The 19,060-nt window shown below is 43.1% G+C and overlaps 5 protein-coding genes across 6 annotated transcripts; 3 read left to right on the top strand and 2 right to left on the bottom strand.

Annotated features, from left to right (window-relative positions):
- Positions 1-170: 170 nt before the first annotated feature.
- LOC116423970 (splicing regulator SDE2) lies at positions 171-1,379 on the top strand. Its single transcript, XM_031969801.2, has 2 exons — positions 171-391; positions 469-1,379. Exons 1-2 carry the CDS (start codon positions 287-289, stop codon positions 1,267-1,269), a joined length of 906 nt encoding a protein of 301 aa, XP_031825661.1. The 5' UTR covers positions 171-286; the 3' UTR covers positions 1,270-1,379.
- LOC116423973 (uncharacterized) lies at positions 1,177-3,225 on the bottom strand. Its single transcript, XM_031969807.2, has 3 exons — positions 2,879-3,225; positions 1,784-2,153; positions 1,177-1,671 (listed from the first exon to the last, which is right to left on the bottom strand). The coding sequence occupies exons 2-3, from the start codon at positions 1,862-1,864 to the stop codon at positions 1,411-1,413; spliced, it is 342 nt and encodes a 113-aa protein (XP_031825667.1). The 5' UTR covers positions 1,865-2,153; positions 2,879-3,225; the 3' UTR covers positions 1,177-1,410.
- A 192-nt stretch (positions 3,226-3,417) lies between these two features.
- Positions 3,418-6,042, top strand: LOC116423968 (CLIP domain-containing serine protease HP8-like). The gene is made up of 3 exons (XM_031969799.2): positions 3,418-3,657; positions 3,975-4,388; positions 5,109-6,042. The coding sequence occupies exons 1-3, from the start codon at positions 3,594-3,596 to the stop codon at positions 5,819-5,821; spliced, it is 1,191 nt and encodes a 396-aa protein (XP_031825659.1). The 5' UTR covers positions 3,418-3,593; the 3' UTR covers positions 5,822-6,042.
- Positions 6,043-6,191: 149 nt separating this feature from the next.
- LOC116423957 (transmembrane protease serine 9) lies at positions 6,192-15,691 on the top strand. Its single transcript, XM_031969780.2, has 10 exons — positions 6,192-7,470; positions 8,442-8,617; positions 8,957-9,239; positions 9,807-10,078; positions 10,190-10,533; positions 11,201-11,235; positions 13,299-13,474; positions 13,546-13,846; positions 14,492-14,763; positions 14,867-15,691. The coding sequence occupies exons 1-10, from the start codon at positions 7,413-7,415 to the stop codon at positions 15,212-15,214; spliced, it is 2,265 nt and encodes a 754-aa protein (XP_031825640.2). The 5' UTR covers positions 6,192-7,412; the 3' UTR covers positions 15,215-15,691.
- A 40-nt stretch (positions 15,692-15,731) lies between these two features.
- On the bottom strand, positions 15,732-18,845 carry LOC116423961 (protein FAM161A). Of its 2 annotated transcripts, none has more exons than XM_031969783.2 (9): positions 18,511-18,845; positions 17,820-18,367; positions 17,545-17,748; positions 17,309-17,473; positions 17,006-17,227; positions 16,669-16,932; positions 16,451-16,573; positions 16,234-16,378; positions 15,732-16,168 (listed from the first exon to the last, which is right to left on the bottom strand). In XM_031969783.2, the coding sequence occupies exons 2-9, from the start codon at positions 18,362-18,364 to the stop codon at positions 15,740-15,742; spliced, it is 2,097 nt and encodes a 698-aa protein (XP_031825643.2). In that variant the 5' UTR covers positions 18,365-18,367; positions 18,511-18,845; the 3' UTR covers positions 15,732-15,739. The 2 variants fall into 2 exon arrangements, with proteins under 2 accessions (XP_031825643.2, XP_031825644.2); XM_031969784.2 differs by lacking the exon at positions 18,511-18,845 and adding an exon at positions 18,446-18,492.
- Positions 18,846-19,060: the final 215 nt, after the last annotated feature.

The raw sequence follows: 19,060 nt of genomic DNA, 5'->3' as shown, positions 1-19,060 counted from the left end.
TATATCTCGCCATCTATGATAAAACATGTAAGCTTATTGTCAATTAGTATGTACATTGTTCAATAGCTGGCGCTACCTTACCATTCCACAATATTCAGTCACTTTCATGTTAACGCCATCTATCAACTAAAGACAATTCTTAATTAGAGAGCAGCTTCAACAGTTTACCGTAGATGACTCTATGAGCTGTTGAAATCTCTAGAGAGAATAACCTTTTACTTGACAGTTAGTTTTGTGAATAGTTGTGAGTTGATTTGATTCTGTGAGAGTTCTGTAGGTCATAAAAATGATAAATGTACAAATAAGTACAGCATCTGGTATAAAACAGATTCTTACTATTGATGGATCACTTAAATTTCATGAACTCCATAATCGAATCGAAGATTTGATAGTAAGTAACGTAGTTGTTATTTCTAACCTTAAAATGTTGCGTTTAGAAGAAGTAAAAACAATAAATTTGGGTTACAGAATTTTCCAAGGGAACACTTTTATATCGTGCATAATGGAAAACTTGCGAATGATGATGATACATGCTACGATGGATGCGTTTCCATTTTTCCACGATTGTTGGGAGGCAAAGGAGGTTTCGGATCCATGTTACGCGCGATCGGTGCACAAATTGAGAAAACTACGAATCGCGAAGCTTGCAGGGACTTAAGTGGACGTAGACTTCGTGACATCAATGAAGAGAAACGATTAAAAGCTTGGATCGAAAAACAAGGCAAACGAGAAGAGGAAGCTGCAGAACGTAAGAAGAAGAAGCTAGAAAGACTTTGTACCGAACCAAAGCATGAATTCAAAGATCAGACCTATGACCGTGAAAGATCAGCTTTAACAGAAAGGGTCGGTAGTGCTGTTGAAGAAGGATTTAAAGCTGTAGGTGTGTCTGGAGTAAAAAGAAAGGAAGATGAAGAACTTGAATCAGTTAAAAAGAAAAGAAAAACATTATTAGATATTGATATTGATTCAGATGAATTAGATAGTTCTGATGAAAGTGACAATGATGAAGCAACAAATTCAAAACCAAATCAAAATGAACAAATATCCAATGATAGTGGACATTCTAGCGACGAGAGTGGGAGCAGTAATGGGAACACAAATGGGACAGAAGGGAACTCTTCAGAAACTTCCTCTGACCATCAAGTCAGTGATAAAATCTTAAATAATATAACAGCATTAAATACAGATACCATTACAGTAGATTCCAATGAATCTTCTAACTCGAATCCAATCAAATCCGAAGGTGAAAATCTTAAAGAATGTACATGAGTATATTCTACATTAAGAATTAATGTTACCATAAAATTAAGTTTTATTTCTGTGTTTCACAGATAACATTGTACAAGTATTTGTCTAATAAAATTCTCATCAGTATTTCATTCGAGAATGTTACTATTCTCTTTAACATTATCAAGAGATTTTCCATGCTGCTAACTCACTGGCTAATTTAGCACCTAATGCAAATAAGACTACCGAAGCAATAAACGACTTGAAGAAGTCATTTACAAGCAATTCTCTGTACTTGCATCGGTACACCCATTTATAGATGTCTTCCACATATTTTGAACCAGTTAAATATAAGTCATCGTTCTTTCTATACCTCCTCTGAATTTGCGTATGTACCGTATGTGCCAAAGTTCCCAGACAAATATAGTAACAAGATTTGTGGCACTGTTCATATAAAACAAATTGGAAATAATTATTACATATGTATAATATACATTATATTTATCATATTGTACAAAAGCCTATTTAAAAGAAAAGTAATTTCAGATGATCTTACATTCTTAGATTTGTTTTCCCTAATAGATGATTGATCTGATAACGTAGATGATGATGATGTACAACTATACTCCACGGTCATCTTCAATTTTCCCGCGGAGTACAAATTTTGCGTAGAAAAATTACATTTCTTTTACATGGCGATCCTTACGAACGTAAACAAAATCGAGAGATATCGAAATTGACGCTCTTTTGTCTAATCAAAAATTTCTAAATATTAGAACTACTCAACTACTGTAGTAATTCCACTATTTCCCTTGAAACCTTCAAATTTCAAGAATCATCAACGTGTTCGACGATTCTTAACAAGTTGAATGTCATGGGGGTCACCGGTGACCCCAACCGGGATTACTGTAGTTCACCCAGTGAAACTATGATTATTTAAAAAGATTTCTATATTATAAATAATGCTGTCTAATGCAGTGACATTCAGCTATGAACATGCAATAATAATAACGCAATTCAGTCGTATGATCTAATATTATATTTTTTCGACTTTGCTATATGAAATCGTGCGGCATTCAACGTGTTAACGCATTGTATGCGGGAAATATAAAAACACTGTTTATATACCGTCGAGTAGTATTAAATACTTGTATAACTTCATTAATATTTTTGATAAAAGTAGATAGTCGATTCCTTCTGCGTATGAAAGTATTTCTATTCGTAATGGAAACTCGAAAATGTGTTGAATAATAAATAAATCGAACGTAAATGATATAAGTTGAGATGAACAAAATGGCTCGCACGCACTATTAATCATCATTTGATAAATCTCGAAGATACGTTGAAAAATAAATGATATAAGTTGAGACGAACAAAATGGCCCGCACGTAACGTGTTAATCATCACTTGATAAATCTCGAAGATATATTGAAAAATAAATTATATAAGTTGAGATGATCAGAATGGCTCGCACGCAATGTTAATCGTCATTTGATAAATCTCGAAGATACATTGAATAATGCATAAGTGATACAAGTTGAAATGAACAAAATGGCCCGCACGCAATGTTAATCGGCACTCGATAAATCTCGAAGATATATCGAAAAATAAATAATATAAGTTGAGATGAACAAAATGGCTTGCACATTACGTGTTAATCGTCATTTGATAAATCTCGATACGTCGAATAACAGATAAGTGATACAAGTTGAAGCGGACAAAACGGCCCGCACGCAATGCTAATCGTCATTAGATAAATCTCTAAAGCATTGAAGAAACTCGAAGCAACTGAATCAACAGCGTTCGCAACGTACGCAACAACAACGCGTCCGCTCTCAAGATCGAATTTATCCGCACAAAATCAGAAACTCTATGCATATGCATGAAACTCGGCTGTTCCCATTTAATCGTATCAGCAGCGAGCCACGCGACCGAAAAAAGACCACAAGTGAACAGTCCCGCCGACTTTTCCTCCATTTCGTCTGCGTCCTACCAACGCTGCGAAAACGGCACGTCGTACGGTTTAAATTGGCCACCGCCGAAATGGCGAGACACGCGTAGAACCGGAGAACACTCGTAGGTGGGCAGACCGCAGAGGATCCCGCGAATTGTGCGAAATATCAAAGATCAATTAGGAAAACGGAACACGTTTAAATAGTGGGGGAACTCGTTGGCCGTGACTTCGGTCAGCCTAACATTGCCGCTGTCAGTCGGCGTCTTGGTCTTCCGTGCGACTACCACGAGTTCCGCTGGCGCGTCGAGTTTCCATAAATCGGAGCCCCGCTTCGGAACAACCGCGATCGGCAGGAGTGCGAACAGATCTATCCAACAGTCGACACTTGTGACCGTGTCGAGCGAAATCGAAAATGGCCAAGTTACTCGTCCTAAGCGCTGTTCTCCAGGCCTTGCTACTCTATCCTGCCAACGCGCGTAAGTAGAAACAGCTCAAACCGATCGTAATCTCGCGATGAATAATTCCCCAACAAACCGATTTGAAAATCACCGATAAAGAAACTGTATTGGACGAACGCTTCCTTTCGTAAACGTTCCTCGGCAATCGCTCCGAGCAGAAATTACGAAACGACGGGAAGACCCGTCCGCTGTATCAAGGCAATCATCTGAACGATGGCGACGAGGATAAGTAATAAAATATACAATGACGTTGCTCGAAGGTCGACCGGCAATCCATGATCGTCCGACGATTAATGTCATCGTTGTTATTTCAAGCGACGATTTCTCGTTTACAGAGAACGCAGGATCGAGCTGCACGACGCCGAACGGCGCACCTGGCACGTGCATCGGGATAAGGCAGTGCGTGCCGCTGTTGAATATACTTCAGATGCGTCCCCTTCCGTCTGAGGCGATCAACTTCCTGAGGCAGTCGCAGTGCGGCTTCGCGGGATCGAATCCTGAGGTCTGCTGCCCAAATCAAGGGCCGGACGTCAGCACGCCCTCCAGAGGCGACGGGACTCAAGTCCCGGACGGCTCGGGGAACCAGACTCCCACCGGGAACGAGGGCAATGAGAACGTACAGTACGACCTGTCCAATAATCCTTTGCTGCCTGCCGACTGCGGCAAGGATCTGTCGCAGAGGATCGTCGGTGGAGACCGCACCGACATAGACGAGTTCCCGTGGATGGCGCTCTTGGAGTACTCGAATCGTAAGGATGAAATGGAGATCTTTTAGGTCCTTGAATCTCTCACCTTTTGGATACCTAATAATGGCGACGAATACGTTTCAACCCTTGTCCTACGATTTCTTTTACAATGCTACTCGAGAGTATTTTATTGCTCTTGATTTTGTTAGAAAAAGAGAATTCTATGCCTATGTTTATTCAAAATTATAATTAACCCTTTGCAGAGGTGACTCTCAGTCATTTGATTTGATGCGGTGAAGCTATGAAATTTGATGTTTAATATTGAACTATGCATAATGCATCGGTGTGTGAAATATTGGGATTAGAAAGCTTTGTTTCTCGATTCACTTGTGATTTCTCTTAGAGATCATTTAAAGAAACAAGCAAAGGGTTAATAATAGAAATGTCGACGTTCGTTTGCAAAGGGTTGAAACAGGTAGAGGTTGCAATAAAACAGAACGTCGAGTCCGACACAGGACTGCTAAGAGTTAAATCTATCCTCCACTATCCTTACACGCTTCAATTCCCATGAACAATCTCATTCCCGCAGTCCTCTTCAACCAAATGAACTATTCACAAAGAATCAAAGGGTTAAAACAGGTAGAGGTTGCAATAAAATAGAACGTCGAGTCCGACACAGGACTGCTAAGGGTTAAATCTATCCTCCAACGCCCATAAACAATCTCATTCCCACAGTCCTCCTCAACCTCTGAACAATTCACAAACAAAGGATCCATGTTCCAGCGACCAGCAGGCGAACAGCCTGCGGCGGAGTGCTGATCAGCAAGCGTTACGTGCTGACCGCAGCCCACTGCGTCTCGAGCGGCGATCTGCCGAACAATTGGCGGCTGGAGAACGTGCGCCTAGGGGAGTACGACACCAGCACGTCGACCGACTGCATCTGGGACGGAGACGTGATGACGGTCTGCGCGGACGACCCGATCACGGTCTCCGTCGAGGAGCAGATCGCCCACGAGAGCTACCGGCCGCGATCGAAGGAGCGGAAGTTCGACATCGCGCTGCTGAGGCTGTCGCGCGACGTCCTGTTCACCGACTACGTGAAGCCGATCTGCCTGCCGACGACCGCGGAGATCGGGCCGAAGCTGCACGCCGCCGGCTGGGGCAAAACGGAGAACACGTCGTCCTCGAACATCAAGCTGAAGGTCTCGCTGCCGCTCAGCGACAGGGAGGCGTGCCAGGTGAACTACGGCAACGCGGGTATAGTCCTGAGCCCGAATCAATTCTGCGCCGGCGGCGAGAGGGGCAAGGACACCTGCCAAGGGGACTCCGGCGGCCCCCTGATGTACCGGAAGAGGAACCGAAGCGGGAACGCGAAATGGTCCGTGGTCGGCGTCGTCTCCTTCGGGCCGAGCCCGTGCGGCACGCCCGGCTGGGCCGCCGTTTACACGAAAGTGATCGACTTCATGCCCTGGATACTCAGCAAGATGAGACCGTAAGGTGCTCGAGGTTATCTGGGAGTCCGATAGGTGTTCGTTTGGATCCGCACGGCGATACGCTCGCGGAGCGCGGTGTAAGGCATATTTGTAATCTCCGAGGAGCGTCTAAGCATCCTCCGAGGGGACGATTGCGCGACTCGTCCGGAAGAGAATGTTTCTCGCCACTGTAATCTCGCTTTGTTCGACTTAAACGTCGCAATAAATGGATTATTCTATCGTTATCGGAGTAAAAGGTTATCGGCTCCAGCAGCTCGCGAGCTAGATGTCATGCGACTAGTGGATTTACCGTCTGCGCGCACACGAGTGCAGTCGTTACATATTTGCGTATTTTTAGCATGCAACGAATAAACGATTCCACCGATTGGTTGATTCACATCGCGAGCTGCGATAAGGGGTTCCCCAAGTAAGACCGCTGCCGGCGTTTATTTCAGTCTCCTCGATTCTAATATCTCCAATGAATCTAAACAGAATATTAGAATGAAACGAGTCGAGTCGAGTTCCTGTGTAATGTAGTTTAATTTCTAGTAACAGTATCTATAGGATTCATTTCATTTTCATGAAATTGTACACTTGATTCTATTATTCCCAAAAGAATCGATGCTCGTTTATTCAGATTGAAACTGGAGATTTCATAGTAGGTAATTGCGGTACACGTCAGTGTGGTCGCATCAATCAAAATCGGCGTATTAACAAAATAATATTTCTAAAATCCAATATGCGTCAATTTCACGCGTTCCGTAAACCTAGTGTTAACGCATTGCGTACCGGCTAATTATCAGAAAATTCAATTGTGCGTATTTTCAGCGAGATCCACCTACATCGCTGTCTATAAAAAAAACTCGGGTATCATATTATGTAATATATTTCAAATGGACAATTAGTTCTAATCAAATTTGATATTTCCTTAAATGCTGTAGTAATTATCACAGTTATACAGCCGAGAGTCTTCGTATAAAAACGAGATTTCTCGGTAGCAGTGCGCGACGTGTTAACGCGGTTGAATCAACACAACGAAGCCTGCAATACTCGTCTCTTGCAAATTAACCGATGAAACGAGAATCGACGGAGGAGGAAAAATAGGAGAAACCTCGGAGTGGTTGTTTTTTTCGGGTAGCTTCCCGGGAAGAACGAGCGACCGTGGAAACCGGTTATGCGATAAGCGGCCGCGGTCACGACCGTGAAGCAGGGTTCGAGCGGATTTAGAATCGCGCGTACGGCTCGCTCGCTGGAAGAATTTTCCTGGTAACCTTTCCTCTCCAAGCCATTTTTTCTTTTACCCGAAAGCGGCGCAGAAGTCCACTGAAGATGGCAGCAGCTAGTGCGCCGGCGTCCGATCTCCGCGGGGCGGACAAATAAACGGTTTTCGGAACCGGTTTGTCCGCGTCGCAGGCGGCTCGAAAAATCACAGGTCATTTCTGAGCGTGAACAGCAACTGATTACATGCTCGAGGACGCGAGCGCCGTTTCCTTCCATTGCCGTTATCGGGACCATCGTATCCGATCGGACAGTATCGCGTCGAGATCGGCAACAGGAAAAGAGCCGTCCATTCCTGGCGACGAACGGTGTCGAGAGGACACAACGCGAGGGGAAAATGACTCGTGTCCTTCTTCCTGCGGTCGTTATTTTCATTCTGCAGACATGCCTCGCGCGTGAGTAAAGTTTCATAAACATGTAACCGCGGTAATTGCGTCTACTCGCAAACCGCCTCTACCTGTCATCGAATTACCCCGCGCGGTTTCCTGTTCCGCGAACGACGCGCGATCGACGCTGCTTCGGAGAACGGCAATCATCGTGGCCCTTGATTGAACAACCGACTGACGACTGTTGCAGTTATTAACGCTAGGTTTACGGACGTTTATTGTCCGGTTTATTCTATTCCTAGAAAAATTGAAGTTCGACTGTTTAGATCTTGGAGATTAAGGATTTAAAATTAGGTTATTACGATACGTATTCTTGTAACTGTATCAACGAAAACATAAACGTTTGCCGAGTAATGTTTATGAAATTCAGTATGCGGCAAATTGACGCATTCCGTAAACCTAGTGTTGACACGTTGAACGCCGCATTCGTAGAGGAAAATAGGCAGGAAAAATATAATGTTAAACCATTTAAGTGAATTGCATTATTACTATTCCATCCAGCTGAATGTCACCATATTAGCTAGCATTGTCTGTAATATTGAAATGCTCATATAATCATCGTTAATCGAGTGAACTATGGTAATTCGATTTGGGCGTCACCGGTGACCCCATGGCATTCAACGTGTGAACCTTTTGCACTCCGAACATTACAAATGCCTTGATAGTTCATTTCTATAGAGAAACGATCGAGAACCCAAAATTTCGTTTTGGAAAAGGAAAATTTAAAATTCAGTGTTGAATTTTTCTATAACGCATCGACAAATGGAACATCGAAATAAAATAGTTCTGTCACTTAATTCACCTAAGGTATTTCTTTATGTCAATTGCAAAAGATACCATTGAAATTTCGTCAGAAAATAATGAATATGTATTGAGAAAAATATTCTCGAGTGCAAAGGGTTGATATCACAAGCAGCTTGCAATTCCTGTATCCGTACTAGCTTCCCTCGCGTTGCTTGACAATCTGTTTCTTCTCGCAGAGGATCGGTGCAGAACTCCAGAGGACAGAAGCGGTGTCTGCATCAACGTACGCTCCTGTCCCCGCGTTCTCGCGCTTCTACAACAAAAACCATTGAACCCAGACGCCATTAACTACATACGAAGTTTTCAATGCGGCTTGGAGAACAAAGACCCGAAAGTTTGCTGCGAACAGCAGGTAAACAAGCGCACAGGCTATTGTAGACGGTTCGCCCTTTCGCGTGTCAATACTTGGGGGCCTGAGATATAGACCAGGCCCGTTGACTAATTTATGACCAAGGGGACCACCAGGACCTGGTACGCACGCCCTCGTCTGAAGAGTTTTCCTTTTTAGAAAAGCGCTGAGGAAAAGCCAGTTGGTCGACGTTCCTCGTTAGAGCCACATCGCGTAATAAATATATTTAACCTGACTACGGACTTAGTTTTTATTTTAGTCAACTATTTTCCAAACATCCATACGACCTGGTCGCCCTTACGCACGCACAACGAACCATTAATCCCGCAATAATTGCCTTAGGTCCCTACGACGACCGCAGCGCCTAATCCGCAGTCCTCGGTGCCTGATCCGCCGGATGTTAGCAACCATCGGAACCTGCGACTGATAAATGCCGACAACTGCGGCCCGGCGACCATACCGAAGATCATTGGTGGGAACAAGACTGGCGTGTTCGACTTTCCGTGGATGGTGTTGCTGGCTTACGACGTCGGCAGGCAAGCTCCACGATTCGGCTGCGGAGGGACGCTGATTAACGAACGATACGTATTAACCGCTGCCCATTGTGTGACCAGGCTGAGTAGCAGTAATTGAGCATTCTTTTTTTTAACTGAAATTAACCCTTTGCACTCGAAAGTTTCTCACTTGAAACGTTCAATATGCTCCGATGAGATATAGACGATGTTCTTTGAAACTAATTAACGAGAAAACATGTATAAATTAACCCTCTGTAGGACCATGTAACTTTGAAATCACATGTCAGTACATTGGCATCTTGTTGATTTAAATTGATAAAAATAGCTGCTTGTTTAATATTAGAACTACGTACCAGTCAAAATGACTGGTTTCGATTTTCTTGTTTATCAATTATTGACATCTTCGAAGCATTGAATATTCGAAGTGATTTTGAAAATAAATAGTTCCGATGTTCCATGTGTTGATGCATTATATAAAAATTTAGTATTGAATTCTAAATTTCATCTTTCCATGGGTCAGATCAAATGGCGACTGAAAGGCGCCTCCGAGTGCAAAGGGTTAATCGAGTGGACCATAATAATCCCATTCGCTTGAGGGTCACCGGTGACCTCTACGACACTCAACGTGTTACCCAATGATGAAATCGGTACAGTCTCACCTATGACATTACCTTCAGACAGCAGACTGATCAGCGTACGGGTAGGAGAGCACGATCTGGGCACGGAACGCGACTGCGACAAGGATGAGAACGGCCAGGAGATAGTCTGCGCAGACAGGCACCAGGACTTCGGCCTGGAAAACGTGATTCCTCATCCAGGCTACAGCCCTGCGCTAGGGCGAGACGACATCGCCCTCCTGAGGTTGGACGGGGCCGCCGATTTCCGGAGGAACAACGTGCGACCGATTTGCCTGCCGATCGAGTCCGCCGCTACCTTGAATCGGAAAAAAGTAATCACCGATCCGGATATAAACACGTTCCACTGCTTCTGCTACTTCCATTGCTTTGTCTTGTGTCCTTGTAAATATTTGTTCCGATGACGATGATGTTTCCGTCGACAGGTAGTGGTGACCGGTTGGGGCACGACGGAAACCTCCTTGCCCAGCGAGACCCTGCTGCAAGTGAAATTATCGCTAGTCAGCAACGAGCACTGCGCAGCGGCGTACAGGGCGATAAAGATCTGGTACAAACAGATGTGCGCCGGCGGCAAGAAGGGCAAAGACTCTTGCACCGGGGACAGCGGTGGACCGCTCCAGACTCAGGTACTGTACAAAGACACCACGAAGTTCGTTCAGTACGGAATCGTTAGCTTCGGGCACAGCAGGGGCTGCGGCACCGAAGGAGCCGCCGGTGTTTACACCAGTATCGTGTATTACATGGACTGGATCTTGGACAATATCAGACCGTAAGCTAATGTATCCGGTGCGCATCGTTTCTTTTATTTTGAAGCTTATTATGCGCTCAACTGACTAGAACCAGCGAGCGCCTCGTTAACGCGTTAAGAATGTGAAATAAAAATGTTTAACAAGGCAACTGAGTTGATAATAGTGTAACGCAAACGTTGCAACGCCGAACAATTCATAATTATTCCTACTTTTCTTTGCTGCAAAAGACAAACTCTACGGGGGAACGCTTAAGATTTTTAGCGCTTAACGCGTTAAAGCGCTTCAACTACTTCCTCTATCCAATCGCCGATACACGAGAGTTATACATAATTGTATATAGCGGTTGCACCGCGGAGTTTTGTACTTTTTCAGTGGAAAGTCTTATGACAATGCTACAATAAATTGTCAGTGAATAAACCTCTGTTTTATTGTGCGTTTGTCACCGCGCACTGTACTTCCCTTTTCGTTAGAGTAACCTTGCCACGTAACTCATCCTTATCGTCGTCGATCGGTTCTGCCGTATTTTTGATCTTGAAGAAACGTCTAAGCATTCCTCCGAGGGTGAAGACAGTGCGACCATCTCGCAAAGAGAATGTTTTCATTGCCGTAATCTCAGTACGCTCGACATAATCTTTGCAATAAGTGAATTATTCTATCGTTATCAGTGTAAAAGGTTATCGCCTTCAGCAGCTCGCGAGTTAAAAGTCAAGCGACTAGTAGACGTACGTAATCGATACCGTGCAACAAATATGTAATTCCACCGATTGGTTAATTTAACGTTCACCTCGCGAGTTGCGACACGGGGTTCCCCTATTAACACTTTGACTGCTACGACAGCATTTTATACATCAACATAACAATGAATTTTCTCGGCGGCGTATCGTTTATTCAGATTGTGGAAACTGGAGATTCGATAGTAGGTAATTGGTGTACACGTCAGTGTGGTCGCGTCAATCAAAATCGGCGTATTTACAGAGCAATATTTCTAAAATCCAATATGCGTCAATTTCACGCGTTCCGTAAACCTAGTGTTAACGCACTGCGTACCGGCTAATTATCAGAAAATTCAATTGTGCTGATTTTCAGCGAGATCCACTTGTATCGCTGTCTATAAAAAAAACTCGGGTATCATATTATGTAATATATTTCAAATGGACAATTAGTTCCAATCAAATTCGATATTTCCTTAAATGCTGTGGTAATTATCAAAGTTATACAGCCGAGAGTCTTCGTATAAAAACGAGATTTCTCGGTAGCAGTACGCAACGAAGTCTGCAATGCTCGTCTCTTGAGAATTAACCGGCGGAGTGTATGCTGACAGACGAGGAAAAATAGGAAGAAACTCGAAGCAGTGGGTCTTTTTCGGACAGCTTTCCGAGAAGAAGGAGTGTCGGTGGAAACCGATGATGCGATAAAGGAACGGAACTCGACACGGCGGCGGTCACGACCGTGAAGCGGAGTTCGAGCAGATTTAAAATCGCGTTGCGTGCGTACGTAGCGTTTGCTGAAAGAATTTTCCTGGTAATCCCTCCCCTCCAAGCTGTCTTTTCTTTTACCCGAGCGACTCGCGGAAGTCTACCAAAGATGGCAGCAGTTAGTACGCCGATGACCGCCGCGCGGGTATCCGTTCTCCGCGGGACTGACAAATAGACAGTTTTCGAAATCGGTTTGTCCGCGTCGCAGGCGGCTCGAAAAATCGCAGGTCAGTTCTGCCTGTGAACAGCGACTGATCGCACACTCGGGGATACTGTGTTTCCTTCTGTTGCTGTTATCGGGACCATCGTATCCGATCGGATGGGATCGTGACAAGATCGGCAACAGGAAAAGAGCCGTCCATACCTGGCGACGAACGGTATCGAGGAGACACAACGCGAGGGGAAAATGACTCGTATCCTTCTTCCTGCGGTCGTTATTTTCATTCTGCAGACGTGCATCGCGCGTGAGTAAAGTTTTATAATGACGTAACAGCGATAATTGCGGCTATTTTCAAATTGCCTCCGTCGTCGAATTACCCCTCGCGATTCCCTGTTCCGCGAACGACGCGCGATCGACGCTGATTCGGAGAACAGCAATCATTGTAGCCCTTGATTGAACAATCGACTATTGTAGTTATTAACCCCTTGGCGTATTACTTTCGCAATTAAACTCGTGTAATATTTTATCGACAATTTGGAAGAAATGCAACAAAATTTTCCATTCCAAGTGGAAATTTCATTTGAAGATAATACACTGATAATAGCAAAATATTTGATTCGTGGGTAATGAACAACATTGTCGTTAAATTAGCCTAGAAATCTTCGCGAGTCTCACTCGTCATTGTACAAGGGGTGAACCCCTTGCACTCGAGAGATTCTCACTTGTAACATCCAATACGTTCTAATTAGATGCAGACGAGATACTTTGAAATGATTAAGAAATCACATATGAATTAAGGAACTGAAGCTATTTTCTTTCAATATTTCACGCATCGACGCGGCATACACAGGGTGACGGTAAATACCGAATATAATGTTGCTCTATCAAATCATCCGGCGACTGTCGACATGAAACGTTCATATTTGGAAGATCACGCTGCGAACAAATGATTCAATTGCTTGGACAGCAAGAGATTACCACGTAGTTCCTGTTATTGATATTACTTGAGCAATCAATATACAATTTAGCTTCATCCGTTGAATGTTTTCTACATTTCAAAGAATCTCCGTCCGCGAAGGGTTAATATCGACGAGCATGCAGCGTTCTGCACGATGTTCTTTGTTTAATGATCCCGTGTTTCTTCTCGCAGAGGATCCGTGCAGAACTCCAGAGAGCAGAAACGGTATTTGCATCAATGTACGCACCTGTCCCCGCGTTGTCGCGCTTCTGCAGCAAAGACCGTTGACCCCGGACACCATCAACTACATACGGAGTCTGCAATGCGGCTTCGACAACACGACTCCGAAAGTTTGTTGCGAACAGCAGGTAAACGAGCGCACAGGCTTATGTACACAATGTGTGATTTGCGGTCCATAATTGGGGTCTAATTGTTTTAGGACGCCCCGACGCCAGTGACTAATCCGCCGACCCCGGTGACCGACGCGCCGACCATTGTACCTGACCCGCCGGATGTTAGCAACCATCCGAACTTGCGGATGATAAATGCCGACAACTGCGGCCCGGCGACCATACCGAAGATCATTGGTGGGAACAAGACCGGCGTGTTCGACTTTCCTTGGATGGCGTTGCTGGCTTACAACACTGGCGGTCCAAATCCGGCGTTCAAGTGCGCAGGGACGCTGATAAACAAACGATACGTGTTAACCGCTGCCCACTGTGTGACCAGGCTGCCTACCAGTAATTGAGCATCCTGTTTTGAGTGTAATTAACACGCTGACTGCCGCGCGATTTCACCGAAAAATATTTGAAATGGGGGAAGATGTAGTATCGGAATGTCGAGGTAATATTAACACATTGCGTACCGGTAACGAGAAATCTCGTTTTTATATAGAGACACTTAGCTATGCAACTTCGCTAATTACCACGGCATTGAATAAACTATAAAATTTAATTCGAATTGATTATCTGTTTAAAATACATTACATGACAATATATCTGAGTTCTTACGTGTGTAGCGATACAAGCGGACCTCAGTGAAAATTGCCGTCCGCACAATTCAGTTTTCTGAAAATTAGCCGGTACGCCATGTGTTGATAATAGAAATGATTCGAATAGTAATGTTTAACCCTTCGCGGACGATTCTTTGAAACACAAAACTTTCAGAAGCTACATTATATACCAGTTGCTTAAATAATAGAGAAACCAGGAAGATCTCTTGCTGTTTGAGTAATTCAATCATTTGGCGACTTAGTCTTCGAAACATAGTAATTGGATCATAGTAATTCGATTTGGTTGGTCACCGGTGACCCCGTGGCATTCAACGTGTTAGCGACTGGTGAAACTGGTACAGTGAATCTCACGTTCGATCGTCATTGTCCTCAGACTTCAAGCTGATCGGCGTACGGATAGGAGAGCACGATTTGGACACGGAGCGCGACTGCGACAAGGACGAGAACGGCCTGGAGTTGGTCTGCGCGGAGAGGTACCAGGACTTCGGTCTGGAGAGCGCGATTTTCCATCCAGACTACGTGCCGAAGTCGGCGCGAAACGACATCGCCCTCTTGAGGTTGAACGGGGACGCCGATTTCAGGCCAAACAACGTGCGACCGGTTTGCTTGCCGATCGAGTCCGCCGCTACCTTGAATCAGAAAAAAGTAAACACCGATATCCGGATATAAACATGTTCTGCCGCTTCTGCTGCTTCCATTGCTTTTTCTTGTATCCTTGTAAATATTTGTTCCGATGTTCCGTCGACAGGTAGTGGTGACCGGTTGGGGCACGACGGAAACAGCTTTACCTAGTCAGACCCTGCTACAAGTGAAACTGTCGTTAGTTAGCAATAAGGAATGCGCGGAGGCTTACAAGGCTATAACGGAGATCTGGTATAAACAGATCTGCGCCGGCGGCAAGAGGGGCAAAGACTCTTGCACCGGGGACAGCGGTGGACCGCTCCAGACTCAGGTACTGTACAAAGAGACCACGAAGTTCGTTCAGTACGGAATCGTTAGCTTCGGGCTCAGGGGCTGCGCCATAGAAGGAGTGCCCGGCGCTTACACCAATATCGTGTATTACATGGACTGGATCTTGGACAATATTAGACCGTGAGCTAATGTATCCGGTGCGCATCGTTTTTTTATTTTGAAGCTTATTATGCGCTCAACTGACTAGAACCAGCGAGCGCCTCGTTAACACGTTAAGCGCCACGTCAGTCGCTGGTGACTGACGCTTCTGAATGACTAAAAAACAATCGTAACACAAGACAACCGATGTGAAATAAAAATGTTTAACAAGGCAACTGAGTTGATAATAGTGTAACGCAAACGTTGCAACGCCGAACAATTCATAATTATTCCTACTTTTCTTTGCTGCGAAAGACAAACTCTACGGGGAAACGCTTAAGATTTTCGTGGCGCTTAACGCGTTAAAGCGCTTCAACTACTTCCTCTATCCAATCGCCGATACACGAGAGTTATACATAATTGTATATAGCGGTTGCACCGCGGAGTTTTGTATTTTTTCAGTGGAAAATTTTATGATAATGTTACAATAAACTGTCATTGAATAAACCTCTGTTTTATTGTATGGCGTGCACTGTTACTTGTAACCAGCGTCTGAAGGTATGAATGTATATCAGCATCGACTAGAGTTCATATTGTCAATGTGTTTGTCACTGTGCACTGTATTTCCGTCCTTTCCGTTAGAGTAACGTTGCTCGCTGTGTAGGTCGTCCTTCTCGTCGTCGATCAGTTCTGCCGTTTCGTTTATAGAAACTTTTAACTGGCCACGATCGCCTTTCTTCTTGGAAAAGGAACACTGAGACTTCGCTGTTGATTTGTCAGAGACATGCGACGTGGACGCCTCCGATGACTTCGACGATTGGCTTACTGATAGTAACGTTCCAGAGGAACTGGTCACCGACCCAGAATCTGGTCTGCAAATATTCTCGTAGTCGGCGTAGCAATCTATGCTGCGCGACTTTTGTCTTTGTTTCCTCTTCTTTTTTCGTTGCAGCAACTTTGAACTGTCCTTTTGTTGTGGTTCGATCAGCGTTTGGTAAGTCTGGAATAAGAAGTTCGTTGACAGTTTCTTTAAACCCGCTGAATGAGAGTTGAAATTATATACACCTGAGAGTGACGCTCGAAAAGAGTTGGTATTTGAGTCACGCGATCCAGCATCATCTCCATCTGTAACCGGTGACGTTCCGACTGCTCACGAGCTTCGTCGCGACGCAGCGATGTTCGAATGTTAAGATCTCTTTGATGATCGTGCCTTGCGTTGGAAATGTAATCGTTGATTGCAAATACTGATACATTGGACTATCTTATTTCAATGGAGCCATACCTTGCCGCGGACCTCAAAGCTCTCCACACAGGGTTTCGTCCAATAAATGATTCTCTCATCCTTATAGCCTGTTCCCGTCGTTTCTCCTCCATTTTTTCTTTTATCTCGCGTTCTAATTTTTCTCTGGAATATAAATAAACGAATACAATGTTATTTTAATGTCTGCAGCATGCAACATGTACAGAGTTGCAGGTATAGTGAATAACATCCAGTAGTACCGTGACACTTGGCATCTTAATATTGCTGCTAAGTTATTCCCCCGCGCTGGTAGTAACGACATTGCTGATCTACATCTTTCCATCGATGGTGATGTAACGTTTGATAATTGGAGGGAGCTTCTGCTGCCAAGATTCTCGTTGCAACTCTTGTTTGTATCTCGCAGACGCGTGCACGCGGATTTAACGCGTTCCCGTCTTGCCATCGATGGCGGCAAACAGGAGGATTTCATTAATTCTGCCGCCCTTACTCGTTTTTGCAGGTGCCTGATTGGTCCAAACAACCCTAATTATATTTACATACAATAGCCTGTAAAAATACTCTACGCATTATATTGACCTGTAATATTCATCTTCGAGCATACGATCATATATCTCGGTACTGAACAGATTCTTTGGCACCGGTTTAGCTTTAAACTTTGTATACACGTTGACACTTTTGCTGCGAATTTCTGGGCTGGATCGCACTAAACATCGTCGAGCTCGGCGGTCACATTCCAGGCGAAACGGACGTACTTGGGACATTAAATTTATGGCACTTTCCTCGCGTACTATGCGACTCCTAAAAAGTAAATGCAGTCAATAGTACTGTTTCACAAGTTTGTATTAAACAAACGACTGAATGTTTCAAGTGGAATCAAACCGTTCTTCTTTCTCTGCTAATAACTTGTCGTACAGTGGAATTTTAGATGTAAGAGGGACTGGTCTTATACGACGTTTTTTGCAGGGGCTTTTATTATTATTCCTGAAACTTTTACGTTGTGCATCCTCAGTTTCAACTTGTTCCATATACTTCTCGGCTTCTTCTCTGAAACATTCAGGAATAAGTTTTTACACCGGAATCTTAAATGTGGTAATCAACTGTATGTTTTATATTACCGTAAGGTAAAGCTGAATGGCTTGGGTACGGTAGGATGCCATTCTTTAGATGTACTAGCTGGCAAGCTTCTTGTTTCTATGCTATCTGTATCACTTTCCAATTTATCTTTACTTTTTGATTCGTACCATGCTCCCCAATAATTGTCGGCCAAGTGTAACTTTTCATTGCATATTGTTTTAGATTCCTTGTCTCTTTGTTTGTATCTGTAATCACAACACACAAGTTACAATTATAAATGAATAAACAAAGCATGTTCTTAGTTAATTAAAGGTACCTGTTCTCCAAAAAATCTTCATCCTCCAAGAGATAAACAAATTTATCAGATGGATACGGCATAGGGCTAGAAATTCTGAACTCTTCCAAATAACACTTCTTGCCATCTAGTTTTAAATCATTTGTGCCATTTTTATGTTCAGTTTTTGATCTTTGATTGTACTTTGATATTGATAAGCCTGACATGTTCACTTCTTCGTCATCAGCAAGTGAATTTTCTAAATTTTTTAACAGTAACTTCTGTTTTCTCTTTAAATAGTCCACCTTTTGTTTAAACTGTTCATTTGACAAGTGATGAACTTGACCATAATCTGGGATACTTTCTAAAAATTCTATAAAATTGTCTACAATTTCTCTGGGGCTTGATGCTCCTGAATCGCTAATAATTTGATTGTCTGTTACAAAGTCTGTCTTATTAACATAATCATCTTTGCAATTTTTTGCAAGCCTAGGACGTTCATAGGAAGGTGTTGGTTGCCTACTGCAAGGGTCCACTGGAACTTTTACACAAGAATTGTAAAATGATGTTCCTCTGTGTTCTGTCATTGCCTATTAAAAAATAAACAAATTTTAAGGAAAGGGAGACATTCACTTATATTAAAATATTCTTCCCGAACAAATACTTACAATGTTATATCACATTTATAACAATGTAATGGCGTTTATGACGAAATAATGGCATTGATACTTACCGGTTGTTTTTATCGGACGCCGTACGTTTATTATATTATTATCAGAAATATTAAAAACTGATTTATATAAATAACAATGTAATTTACGCCTTCAATTTATTATCGTTATCTACGATTTTCTTCAAATCTATCGAAAATTCACCAAAATCGGATTTATTTAAAGTTATTATCACCATGCGAGAACACATTTAGAAAAGATCAATGTAATCTTGCTGCTGTGTTCATCACCATGGCAAATCATAAGTATCGTCAATATAAAAGAATGTTATCATTTTAATTATTTACAAATTGTTAGTAAAATAAATATTGATATTTCCATTTGTTCGTAAATTATTATTACGCATATTTATACATGTAAACACGTGTTCATTCAAAACACGTAAATAATCTTTATACATAATGACTATCAAGTATATATCATCTCGAATAATGTTGAATTCGATATTTAAATAAATGTAGCATTTATTAAGCACTTGAATATGTCAATAATGAAACTACTGTTAATAATCAAACAAAAGCATTTAATAAGATATATTGTTTGATAATCACG

The sequence above is a fragment of the Nomia melanderi genome, chromosome 8 (assembly GCF_051020985.1).
Source record: "Nomia melanderi isolate GNS246 chromosome 8, iyNomMela1, whole genome shotgun sequence".
NCBI lineage: Eukaryota > Metazoa > Arthropoda > Insecta > Hymenoptera > Halictidae > Nomia > Nomia melanderi.
This window is presented reverse-complemented; position numbering and strand designations above follow the sequence as displayed.

Coding starts and splice junctions, on each gene's coding strand:
- LOC116423970 (XM_031969801.2), top strand. CDS start 287: ATGATAAATGTACAAATAAGTACAGCATCTGGTATAAAACAGATTCTT. Junction 392..468: donor ATCGAATCGAAGATTTGATA/GTAAGTAACGTA, acceptor TTTGGGTTACAG/AATTTTCCAAGGGAACACTT.
- LOC116423973 (XM_031969807.2), bottom strand. CDS start 1,864: ATGACCGTGGAGTATAGTTGTACATCATCATCATCTACGTTATCAGAT. Junction 1,672..1,783: donor GGGAAAACAAATCTAAGAAT/GTAAGATCATCT, acceptor TTATATGAACAG/TGCCACAAATCTTGTTACTA.
- LOC116423968 (XM_031969799.2), top strand. CDS start 3,594: ATGGCCAAGTTACTCGTCCTAAGCGCTGTTCTCCAGGCCTTGCTACTC. Junction 3,658..3,974: donor ACTCTATCCTGCCAACGCGC/GTAAGTAGAAAC, acceptor TCTCGTTTACAG/AGAACGCAGGATCGAGCTGC. Junction 4,389..5,108: donor GCTCTTGGAGTACTCGAATC/GTAAGGATGAAA, acceptor TCCATGTTCCAG/CGACCAGCAGGCGAACAGCC.
- LOC116423957 (XM_031969780.2), top strand. CDS start 7,413: ATGACTCGTGTCCTTCTTCCTGCGGTCGTTATTTTCATTCTGCAGACA. Junction 7,471..8,441: donor TCTGCAGACATGCCTCGCGC/GTGAGTAAAGTT, acceptor TTCTTCTCGCAG/AGGATCGGTGCAGAACTCCA. Junction 13,475..13,545: donor AAGTTTGTTGCGAACAGCAG/GTAAACGAGCGC, acceptor TAATTGTTTTAG/GACGCCCCGACGCCAGTGAC.
- LOC116423961 (XM_031969783.2), bottom strand. CDS start 18,364: ATGACAGAACACAGAGGAACATCATTTTACAATTCTTGTGTAAAAGTT. Junction 17,228..17,308: donor TTAGCAGAGAAAGAAGAACG/GTTTGATTCCAC, acceptor TTTACTTTTTAG/GAGTCGCATAGTACGCGAGG. Junction 16,574..16,668: donor TTAAGATGCCAAGTGTCACG/GTACTACTGGAT, acceptor TTTATATTCCAG/AGAAAAATTAGAACGCGAGA.